Here is a 12286-nt window from a genome sequence, read left to right as displayed (position 1 = left end):
CGATGAGATATTTGCATTAGTAAGAAGTTAAACAGGTAAGTGTTGTTCACTTAACCGAAGACACCAAAGAGCTAAAAAGGTCACCTGAAGGTAGGTGGTTAGTTTTATTACCTGGAAAAAAAGCTGTCATTTCGGGGAATGATGGAAAATATTAACGTCAAAGCTGAGAAGCCCCACCAAAGTTTACCAAGTAGGAACTCCAACTATTAGTGCATTGTGGTCAGAAATGGGAAATTTCTGGGAAGTAGTAGGTTGCCAATATATGCAGCACCTCCCCCCTTGACAGAACTCCACTAAAGAGCAAATAATTACTTCCCAAAATGTCCTGATCCAAGTCTAAGGAGCAGATTTCCAACAGACACCTGAATAAGGACAAGAGTCATATTTTTTTTAACAACGTTGAGAGCTTTTATTTCCATTCATCTGGCCTTCAATGGTATGTTTGACGCTGTCATCAGTCATCAGTCTGGTACAACGCTGCAGGTCGCCCACAGCTGGGGATCAGACCCAGGAGCACTTTTTTTTTTTTCCCTTTTTCACAACTCTACACCTAGCAGAGTGACTGCAGCCTTCCAGGCAAATGCATCCTGCTCCGAGCCACAGAAAACCAGCTGTGCCACAGATCCTCGAGGGTGGGAACTACAGGGACCGGAGGAACACCAGCTGACCCCAACAGAGCCCCGAGGACTGTTTTAGAGTCAGCCAGGTAATTATGAGGCCCCTGGAGTGCCAATAAAAGTGTTCAGATGTGATGAGGTTAGGAGCCAGGCTGGTTTTTCTAGTTCAGTGCAGCAACACAAAGTGGAAATTTGGACTCTGCGCAGCCATTTTCGCCCACACTAATTAGAAATCTGGCTCCGTGTTTATCCCTCTTGGGTAAAAAGGCCTGATCCAACATTTTTATGTTTCACTTGGAGGGATTACGGAGCAAGAGTAGCAATATGGAGCAGGCGATTTGGATTTAAAGAAACTCCACTATTGTCCCCTCACTATCTGTTTGCAAGTTAATCTTTTTAAAAACAAGTCATCCGTTAGCTCTCAGTCAGTGGCACCAGCTAGTTTTCTTTGGCAATGACAAGTTTGACAGTCAGGTTGAGATTTCTTTGTTTTCAGGTCTATTAAACTGCAATATCTTGACAGTTTATTGCATGTTTCAGTATCGGTTTAAAAAACAAATCTTTTTCAGTAATATATTCAATAAATACACAGGAACCCTGGCCTTATGACATTTTGTTTGATAAAAACATCCTCACAGAACATAATCTGAATGACATTTATAAGAATCTTATGCTTTTTATTTAGATTGCATGAATTAAGTCTTGACAAGGTCAAATAAAGCACTCGTACATGATGGATTGGGTTCCAGTGGACTGACTCCTGGTCAAGTACCATGCAGAGTGGAAGTGGGTGTACCAGACTGCATCCTTTCACCTAGTATCTGCACCTGCAAACTACGCTGGAAAGCAGCAGACAACGTACCTATTTGGCAAAGAAAACATTCATCAAGCAACAGTCGAAGATGAAGTGAAACCAATATGGCGACACTGTAAAGTGACTTTTCTGTCCGAGGTGGGAGAGTTCTCTGCAGAGGGATGACGTGATTATGGTGGAACATACTGAATACCTGTACTGAAAAGTCAGAAGTGTTTAAAGACAAGTTGTACAGTTTAGAAAACAGGCTTGCCAGCTGGTGGAAAGCAAGCTCATATTTGTTATGGCTCGTGTTAAGGTTCAAAATTGAGGAGGGAGAGTACAAACCACTCATGGTCACACTGGAGTAAAAATAGGATGGCAACCTGCTTGTGACTATGAAAAAAACAAAACAAAACATTGAAGTTTTTTTTTTTTTGTTGCATTTTTGCAACTGGTTGCCTACAGGTTGAGTAAGCAGCACCCTCAAACTCTGGGCACTTTTGATTCAGAGGAGACTGCACCAGTTGCCTATTAGAACCCAACCCGTCTCCAAACAGTCGTGGTGTGACTTCAACCGAATGCAATCACTCTGACAGATTGGCAAAGGCTTGCACAGAAGTGCTGCCTAAGTTACAAATGAAGACAGATTGTGGTAACTGACTGCAATCAATCTGAGTCAGTCAGGGCTGATGAGTGCAACTTGTCTGCGATAGTTTCCAACACCTGTTTTCCTTACTGTGACTGAACAAACTACAACCAGCAGCTGTTAGCTTAATGCAAAGACTGGAAACGGTATAAACATCTTAGCAAATCTCCCCATAAAATGAATCAAAAAGGGTTCATTCAATGGTTCTCAAAGCTTTTATAACATGCCCAACACCCAGGGTTTTACACTACTGTATACAAACCCAGCCGCCCATCAGACCAGGAATTTACAACCGTCAAGTTTGCTAATGTCATCTTGTTGGTGTACGGTTCCTATTAACTGTAAGAAGGGGATTAAAGAGCCAGGCAAATGTTATGACTCAATACCGTTTACCCCTTCTGCTGATAAGCTCATTCGCTGCTGTGTTAGCAAGGTTGAATATGATTGGCTGCTCTCCTTGGTGGTATATATACACTACTGTGGACCTGACTACACATTTTCTCCCCATCATCCTCCTCTTTTTATTTCCTCTGTAGAGAACATACACAAGCCCGCCGACATAATCATCAGTATTAAAGCAGGTGGAAAGCAATACACGAATCAAACGCAATTCAATCACTCCTACTTGTCTGTGACAATAACAAGTTTAATGTTAAAGTAAAATAAATGTCAGCGTCATAGCGTCAATTTATTTACAATACAAAACCCATCTCCATTCACTTTAGCTCGGAGTTCTTTCCTTGTCCTCCAAGCCCCACCTTCAGGGGGTCTATGCCCCAAGAGTGGGGCTGGCCCCACAGTTTGAGAACCATTGGATTATTTAGTGTGCTTTACAGGTGCAATTGGGCAGTATTTGGTACCATTAAGCAGAGCCACGGTAGTTTCCAGTCTTTATTTTATGCTACGTTAGGGTCATCAGCTGTTGGCTTTGATTTAATATTTAAGAGCCTGTTTGGAGAAAGGGATTGATATCCTGCTCCACTTCTCCACCAGAAACAAAGTAAGTGTTTTTAAACAAAACATCATTGTTCTCTTTAAGATTTTCCCATAATTCTGACCGTCACTGAAAACTTTCAGCAATAATAAAGTCAATGTTTTGTTGATTTTGGCAGCTGTTATTCTTGACTTTGTTGCACTTTACCTGCGAACATTGATTAGCCGATACTACTTTTAACGTCTAATTTTACAAACATCATAGTATAAAAAAAAAAATCAAGCTGTTTCAAACACTTCCACCGAGTCCAGATCGTGTAAGCAATATGAAATGACAACATGGTGGCTGGTTTTCATGACAAATTTGAGGCATTATGGTGACCGCTGAAGTGAATTTTCCCCCTTGAGCACTCGACGATACTTAAAACATGATTGGGCTGACTTTCAATCGAGGTCCTGCCTGATCTCCCACAGGCAGGGGCTGTGGAAAAGGTTCACTCCACATAAAGATTTACACTTAAACGACATCATTAAAAAAAAAGATCAATAAAATACTTCTGACCTTCAGTGCTTCGCTCATATACATGTACAAGACGTACAGTTTGTAACCGTAAAACAAAATCGTAGTGGCGGCCGTGTGCTGTTTGATCTCTCAGCTGAAACCGTTAAAAGTCTGCTGGGTCAAACGCAGCCTGGCATCTGTCAGTTACTCGCCAACCCCATTATCAGGTGTTGCTAACCTGGGAGAATTTCTGTACACTGTGTACACCCCGCCCTCGCTCCTCAGCAGGCGGTTAAGAGGTGCAAATGACATCTGCAGCTAGTGGTTTGATGACTGAGCATGATTAGAGAACACGGGGAAAAAGAGTGACATCCACTGAAAAGGCTTCTTTTTGTTGGCAGTGGTCCCTTACAGCTTCCACTCCTCACATTTTCAGCAGTGTTGCTGATTAGACCGCCAGCCAACAGCTTTTAACTTGTCTTTCTGGGCTTACTTTCCATTTGCCCTGCAGCCCACCCATCCATCTTTATTACTGCTTGCAGTGGAAGGTGCTGTTTTTCACTCCTTCAGTTCACCCTGCTTTTGGCTCTTTGCTGACGCTCGCCCAGACGCTAAATGAACTTGAAGCACTTGGTCTTATCGTGGGGCAATCGAGTCTTAAACAGCACCGAGTCCACACGAAACTGCGTGTACAGCAGCGGCATGTAGCCGTAGACTTTGACGAAGAAGTTGATGCACTTGTGTCGCTCGTGGAAATGCGAGTCGTCGTGCGAAAGGGCCTGAGGGCAGCCCGGACAGCGGAAAGTCCAACGAGACGTCACCTAAAATAGACAGCAGGGGGTTAGTGCTTAAAATGTAAGAAACTCGAGTTTGCATTACTGAAATGTAATTATATGTAGTTTCAGCAAGTGGTGCTTCACAACATTGCTGTGAGAGGGAAGAAGTTTATCATTAATAGACAGCCATTAATCATCATTAAATGCACCATGATTTAATACATGCTAAACCCCGTAGCTTGATCGGCAAACGCCAGAGAACACCAGAACGGGAAAGTCTCCCACCTATGTCCTGTTCTCTTTGCAGAGATGAGCAGCTTTATGTTGAGCATATGTGACAGATGTGAAAACGTCTGGAGATGTCGTGGCAAACTTTGTGCTGCCTGCAAAATTATCCAGCGTGACCAGTTTGGCAGTGAATCAGTGATCATGTGAGTCACACAGACCTCGAGATTCTAGCCATCAGTACAGGGATGAAACCCTCAGACCTAATACTGGTGCAGTGGGCCCTGCATTCCTCCTGGTGCAAGACAACGCCCAGGTTAATGTAGTCAGGGTTTGTAAGCACTACCTGGATCATGAGGACACTGATGCCACCGACTGGACCCCACATTCCCCACACCTGAATCCAGCTGTGAACCGCTGAGATGTTAATGTATGGAAGTGAACTGTGGAAGATCCAGTAGCTCACTGATGCCCTGTACCAAATGTGGTAGGACATCTACTCTAAACAAAGGGGTAAACAAAGGCTTGATCACGTAGCCAAAGCAGAAAGAGGATAACGTTTCTGTTTTCCTACAGCAGCAGTTGATAGATTTTCCAAAGCAGCTGAAATGGTTGATGCTGGAAAAACTGAAGCAACTTTTGAAAACTCTGCACGGGAAAAGAAAAAGAGTCGGAGGGAGCACGGAAGGCGAACAGGGAAATTAATATAAAACCAACGTTGGTGGATCGAACCCTGACTCCTCCAGGGATGCATCCATCAAAGCGTGAGTGTGTGTGACTCTTCGTAAGCACTTGATTGAGTCTTGTAGTAGAAAGGTGCTACAAATACCAGTTAATTTACAATTTGCTCTCATTTTTATCAGGTTATTGCAGCAGTGAAGTGGTCTGCTTTTATTTTGAAACTATTAAAACAACACTGTTTGAAACATGACTATGTGCTGCAAAAACAGTGCATCTTTTTAACCACGCCCATGCTGACTTTCCTGACAAACATGTCCATCGTTTGTTTCTAGCATTGTATAATTTCTCACGCCATCAATGTCAAACCTTTTTATCATATTTTAGTTGTTTAAAAAAATGTTAGCTTGAAACATTACAAGCAAACAGTTGATGTCAACTTTAGCGCAATCAGCTAGATTGCAGCAAGCTACTGAATCTGACAACAAACCAAAGCAAACTCTAGCAGCTGTTTTTATTATTGTAGGAAGAGGAGAAGAAACAAGCTTGAAAAATCTGCACAAGATATCAATTCCTCACCAGTGGCACAACAAAATCCATTTATTTTCTTCTTTATTTGTCTTATTTTAAAGAAAAATAGATTCCCTCACCGCTTAGGACTCGTTCAAAGTTGCCCCAAATTCATTATTCACAAGACTTATTCCTAGCAGCGAAAACACTGTCATGCAACAAACTCCATCAAAGACGTCCTTAATTCCCCTCTGAAACGCCCCTGAATATTAACACCCCACTAAATCAAAAAGAACTTAAAGTGAGGGCTGCAATGACAATTCTCTTCTAACAGCTTCCCTAGCTTGATTGCTATAATTATTTGCCTAGCCATAAGTGTGCTCGGCGGCAATAAATGTTCTTCCAATAAAAATCCAGGAGAAAAGAGAGAAGAAAAGAAATCTGCCGTAACGCACGGATTCGATCTTGTGTTTTTAAAAAGTATAATTTGTGCGGAATATTCGATATGCCAGTTTGAGTAATGGCAAGGCTAAGCAGGCAGAAATATAAATACCCACGTCCTGAAGGAGGTGCAAAGCCCCCAGAGCCAGACTGCATGCTCTGTCACTGACCTTGATGGGTGGTTTGCGGGTGATGTGAGAGACGAGGAAGTTCATGGCGATGTCCTCGCAGTTAATGTATTCGTCCACCATATCCCTAATAGCTTGGGGCATCACATAGGAGTACAGGTACGCGTAGTACTGCGAGAAGACAAGGACAAGGGGAAATATGTAAATGATATGCTCCAACACAGCCAGATGTGAACCTACCGTGTAGCCGTTTTCATTTTCTGACCTTATGGAAGAAGGCAGCTCCTGTCAGGACCATGGAGAGCTCACAGGAGTAGTTGGAGTTGTAGAGCCAGGACTGGTGGTTGACGTCCCACGCGTGATACCTCCCAGGAAAACCTACGATGCGATCTCTGGCCTCACGCCACACTCTGAGCCACCCAGAGAAGTCCACAAAATATTCCAATTTAAATCAGTTAATTAAGATGCAGGGTGTTTACATGTGCAGTTTAGTTTAGCACGATTGCTGTTAGCTGAAGCAATACAGCAGCTTCAGCTCCTGGGGTCACAAATCTTTCATAGCGCACTATAACATCCTAAACAAACAAACGACATACAAACACTCAGCGGCTTACAACATAAATTGTGGCCCATATTAGGAAAAGCATTGTGAGACATAATAGAACATAATATTTTAATGAATCACCAATTATTACAGCGCACGCACTAATTCAATCAAATAGAGAGATTGTTTTAAACCCACTTTTACTGGGGTTTTTTTGTATTATCTGTTTTGCCAATGAATTCAGTTCCATCAGTTGTATAAACATGTTCTTTTAATTGAACTGTGTCGTGCTATGCCTAATAAAAAATGTCCTCCTGTAGGCCGCCTGATAGAATAATCTCGTCTTCACTGATATGGTAAATTTGTTTTACAAAATAATTAGTCTTTGTAACAATAATATTTATCATGAATACAAATACAAAGGACGACACATGCCTCTCTATTTTCTAACACTTGCACTTCTTTAATCACATTGTGCCACTACAGCATACTGGATAGTAATCACAAAGAGACAATATCAAAGCCATGATAAATCGTCTGACTGATTTAGGTTTACACATCTTTTAACACCAGAAATACAGTTTCCCTGTTAGAAACTATGATACTGATATGTTTTGTCGAGGAGCTTGGTCTCACAGGCTCTCTCAACAACATAATGGAAACATTTAAAGCTGGATTCTTTCTAATTAAGTGTTTAGAACCAAATATAATGCTATGTGTCAGAACACATCAAAATCTGTTTACTGTTCTGTATCCTTTCACCTACTCGCTGCTACTCTGAATCAAAAACTACATACATTAATAGCTTTTGATAGCCTCCTAATAAACCACTTTAAACCAAATTAAAACTTAACTATTGAGCAGTGGAAATACAATCCTAAAGAAAAATAAATAAATTAGAGAAACAGTTGATCATCAGAGTATAACACAGGTCTAATAAACAGGTCTGTTAAACTTTAGGGTTAAAAATCTGTCCAGTTAGAAAGCATCTATCACTGTGAATCCATTTCAGCCCCTATGGTGTAAATTAAAGTGAGAACAATCAACCCCAAACAGTCATGGCAAATGTCTGCCAGGTTTCTTCCTGTTAAAAGGGAGTTCTTCCTTCCCATTTTAGCCAGGTGCTGTCTCATACCTGTTTTTTTGATTTTAGACATTTTCTCTCCACTATTGTGGTGTCCTTACCTTTCAATATAAAGCACCTTGAGGTGACTGTTGTTGTGATTTGCTGCTATATAAATAAAACTGCACGGTGGCACGGTGGTTAGCACTGTTGCCGCACAGCAAGAAGGTCCTGAGTTCAATTCCAACATCAGGCCGGGGTCTTTCTGTGTGGAGTTTGCATGTTCTCCCCGTGTTTGCGTGGGTTCCCTCCGGGTACTCCGGCTTCCTCCCACCGTCCAAAGACATGCGGCTTGTGGGGATAGGTTAATTGGATAATCCAAATTGCCACTAGGTGTGAATGTGTGAATGAATGTGAGTGTGAATGGTTGTCTGTCCCTGTGTGTTGGCCCTGTGACAGACTGCCGACCTGTCCAGGGTGTACCCCGCCTCTCGCCCTATGACAGCTGGGATAGGCTCCAGCGCCCCCCGCGACCCTGAAAAGGATAAGTGGAAGCGAATGGATGGATGGATGGATGTGCACTGTGGCAAAAACAAGACAACCCAACCAAAAGCGGAGTGGTTTTGCAGATGGTGGCCCACAGGCCATTGCTCTCTCCTTTTCCTACTAAGTGATATTTCTCTAGTTTTAATTTTTGTTATTGTTATCGTCACTACTGGTCCATTCAGACTGCACAGATAGTCCAGCTCCTCCAGGCTGGAACATCCATATGTGCTTGTGCATGAGTAGGTTTTGCCAGAAGATGGATGACCACACAAGGAGAGCTGGACACAGCTACAGCAGCAGGACCATAACTTAAAACATCCCTTGCATGAGGAAAAGCTGAAATGACCTCCATTAGGCTACTCAGTTTTCTGACTGACTGATCAGACTCTGTGAGGGCGGCATGACAGCCTGACATCCTTTTGTGGGACCTGTGCTCACAGACCAGCATCACGTAGTTCCACTGCCAGAGAAAACCACAAGCGCCAGGTCAGCCACTTGTGCCCAATCTCTTCAAACATCATGTTCCAGGCATAATATTTGTCAGTGTCTCCAGACTCCATCGCGCCTGTCACATGTGCTCGGTGTGATCCAGCTACGTTTGTCAAGACAGCGGGTGCCAGTGGCTGCCCTGCCAGTTCTGGTTTATGCTTCGTAACGGGACAGATTGTTATCCCTGAAGTTTAACTGGTTTTGTGTTCCACTGTGATGATCGAGTGTTCGCTTAATTTCTTTGAGCAGTGTACAAATCAAAAGCGACACACTTTTTCAGAAGTAAACACCGGGCCTGCGGATAGAAGATTTTTGCATTAGGGAGGTTTATAGGTATAAGCTACAACAGCTAAGACAGCTAATGTATCTTTATTGACATAATTTTTACCTCTTTACCTGTTACCTTTTCATCTCTTATGCAATTTTGTAACATTTTGCAAAATTCAGCTATCAAACACCAATAAATGCCGTTTGATTTGCTTAAAATCAGATAACAGGGAAAACGCCAGCCAATAATAATATTTGGTCATTGCACTCCCAGTCAGTAAACTCTAAAGCTTGGCCTCAACTATGCAGTTGCACTGAGTGACCTAGATGCACAAAATATGCAAGAACAGCAGCACTGCGCACTTGAAATTTGTGACCAAAGAGAAACTGAATTTTATTAAATAATTTAATGGCTTTTATTCATAAATAAGCATTTGACATATTTGAAGACTTCTTAAGCAACATGTAGACACTGTGTGATGGTTCCCTTTTATTTTAGAGTTAAAAACAAATTTCAGTGTTTGGATTTCAAGAGTCTGTGCATATGCTGTCCTTTCAAATCCATCTGTTTCAACTTGTTAGCCAAGTAAGCAATGTGTCCATTTTCCTGTCAAGCATTAATTATTTTCTTTTCCATTAGTATATAGCCTTTTTTTTTCTTATGATTCACTGCAGGAATGTGCACAAAAAGTGTTTCGATACCTCAAATTGGATGCTTGAAATTCCTACTTCGGACTCACAGAGCTAAGAAATCTCAAAGCGCAAATTAAAGTCTCGAATGAGTTCATGTGAGACCACTTAAAATGTCTAACGCACTCGGCTGCCGAATGGCTTCTCCTCTTTGGCGAGAGCGGAGATTGGGAAACATTCCTGTGTAATTCTGGGGGAGTTTGAGATAATTCGTGACAAATGACCCCGCCGTACTCGTGCTCGGCAAGTGAGTTTTTGCCTGCCTCGACAAGCTGCTGCAGCACCGAGTCGTAGACAAGTCTGACAGAGGGGAGAGGTTGTAAACCAAAATAACTTAACGGCGCGCTTGATCATTTAATTGGTTTAAGCACGGCCTTCATATTCAGCTCATCCGAGTGTTGTATGGGCAAGACGCTGACAGCACATTTCCCTTTTATTTTCTATACTTTGGTCTCTAGCAGGAGGTTCAGTCTCTCTGTCGGATCCAGTGTTTTTTAGGAACGTGATGTTTCGACATTATTTTGAGCATTTTCCCTTCCTTCCTTTTTATTTAGCTCAATGTTTACATTCAGTTTTCTTCAGAAGCACTTTTCTTGAGAAAAGCACCGCTCACAACGTATCATCTTTAATTTATCTATGAATTGTTGTTCCAGTTAATGACTTGCAAGACAAAACAACACCAATAAAAATGAAAATAATTAAACAAGTACTGTGCTTAGCAGTTGTAATTAGCTCCCTTTTTAGAGCTCTGCTATCACATTAGAATTAGGAGGGACTTTTTTTCTGTTGATCTTTGTCGCAAAATTCTAATTAAATCAACTTTTCATCTTCAATGTTGCAGCAAAATTTCCACGGTGGGTTAATACGCTTTTAATAAGCACGCCGAAACACCAAATGAAATGACAAGTGTGCACCAGGCGATAGCAAAAACATTTTTCTTCACCTGAAACCAAACATGATCTCATCGTGGCGAAGGTGAGCGTCGTCGTCGATAGACAGGATTGCCTCGGTTTCCACGGCATCCCAGGGTAGGAAGCGATTGTTGAGGCTGTTCTTTTCTGTGCGGACCACCTGCAGGCAGGAGAGGAGAGGCAGCAAGAGCTTTAATAAAAGGCACGTTTTAGAGAAGTAGTAGTAGTCTAGATGAGATCTAGTAGTACCTGCTTATGTAGTGACTGCTTCTAAAAACGCTGTTTCCTGTATCTTACTGCAAATCGCTGTTAGATGCAAGCTGTTAAGCTGAAGTGCTTTAAGTGCACTTTATTCTAAAACGGTGCCAAAAATTTGCATTTTAGAGACCAGTTAGAGCCCAAGTCCATATCAGTCAGCCTATAATGATGCTGATGACAGATGCATATTGGTATCTGTGTTTGGTGCATCATGTGAAAACCTTTTCAGGAATGTAATGCAGAAATAATGTGTTGATCAAATAGATTGATCAACACAGGGCTGTGTCTCCATTACAATCTCAGAACTGTATGTAGCACATACAACACGGTAACGTCTTAGCTGAGGTGTGGAGTCTTCACGTTAAACGTCATTCTTCCTTTTTAATGCAGCTCTAACACAGCAGCTCTGCAGTGTAGTCATTAACACATTCTTCCAACCAACAGATCCCTGGTGCAATCCCAGGAAGAGAGAAATCCATTCGGGGTTACATCAGGAAGGGCACTGGGTACAAAAACACTGTCGAATCAAACATGTGGAGCTACCTGTTGTGGTGATCCCCGGTGAATAAGGGGGCAGCTAACAGTAACACTCTGCATTTATAAAAGCTCTGCCCTGCTGAGAGGAAAGAGACATTCCCATCTGCATTTAACCAAGTAAATAGGTAAGAACGAATAATTGGATAATTAGTGCTGCGATTAATGTGTTTCGACTTGCAATAGGGATAGTGGTGAACTGAAACCTTAACTGCAAATGGCTTAAAATGTAGTGAAATCAAATCTTAAATTGAAAGTAGACGTCACAACTGTGTTAAACAGTTAAAGTAAAAGGATTCTCACGTGCACAAAGCAAAGACAACTCAAGGGATTAAGTGGCTAAGGGAAAAAAAGTTCAATTTGCCAAGGAGCATAAAGACTGGACTCTGTAATAGAGGACTCATTAGACCACAGGACCTTTTTCCATTACTTCAGAGTGATGGGAGCATGAGGGCATGATGCTTAATCGTCATCTACGATTTGTAAGGAAAAAATGCTTGTTACAAGGATGTAACTTGTTTTTTGCTATCAAGACTCACATTAATCGGTTAATTTAGTTGATGAATTTAACCAAATGAATAATATAAATAATTCACTGACAAAGATTGTGTTCAGTTTCAGTCTGGCACCACCAAATTCTTTAGTACCTCCCCATCAGCTCACCACATGTGAAGAAAGTCAGTGTGACAACCTAATGGTGTGGATGTGAACCACATGAATATTTGATTTTTC

At 41.8% G+C, this 12286-nt stretch overlaps 1 protein-coding gene across 2 annotated transcripts in view; it reads right to left on the bottom strand.

The window, feature by feature from the left end:
* Positions 1–418: 418 nt before the first annotated feature.
* The window catches only part of extl3 (exostosin-like glycosyltransferase 3), a 39553-nt gene continuing 27685 nt past the window's right edge, over positions 419–12286 (bottom strand). For both annotated transcript variants that reach the window (XM_085381208.1, XM_085381209.1), the window contains exons 3-6: positions 10795–10922; positions 6518–6662; positions 6295–6423; positions 419–4315 (exon numbers count right to left, since the gene is read on the bottom strand). In XM_085381208.1, the coding sequence (XP_085237334.1) occupies positions 4106–4315; positions 6295–6423; positions 6518–6662; positions 10795–10922 (612 nt within the window). In that variant the 3' untranslated portion in view covers positions 419–4105. The remainder of the gene's footprint in view (positions 4316–6294; positions 6424–6517; positions 6663–10794; positions 10923–12286) is intronic.

This window comes from Rhamphochromis longiceps, linkage group LG15 (assembly GCF_057381845.1).
Source record: "Rhamphochromis longiceps isolate RC_006_pf linkage group LG15, R_longiceps_female_GT1.1, whole genome shotgun sequence".
Lineage (NCBI taxonomy): Eukaryota > Metazoa > Chordata > Actinopteri > Cichliformes > Cichlidae > Rhamphochromis > Rhamphochromis longiceps.
This window is presented reverse-complemented; position numbering and strand designations above follow the sequence as displayed.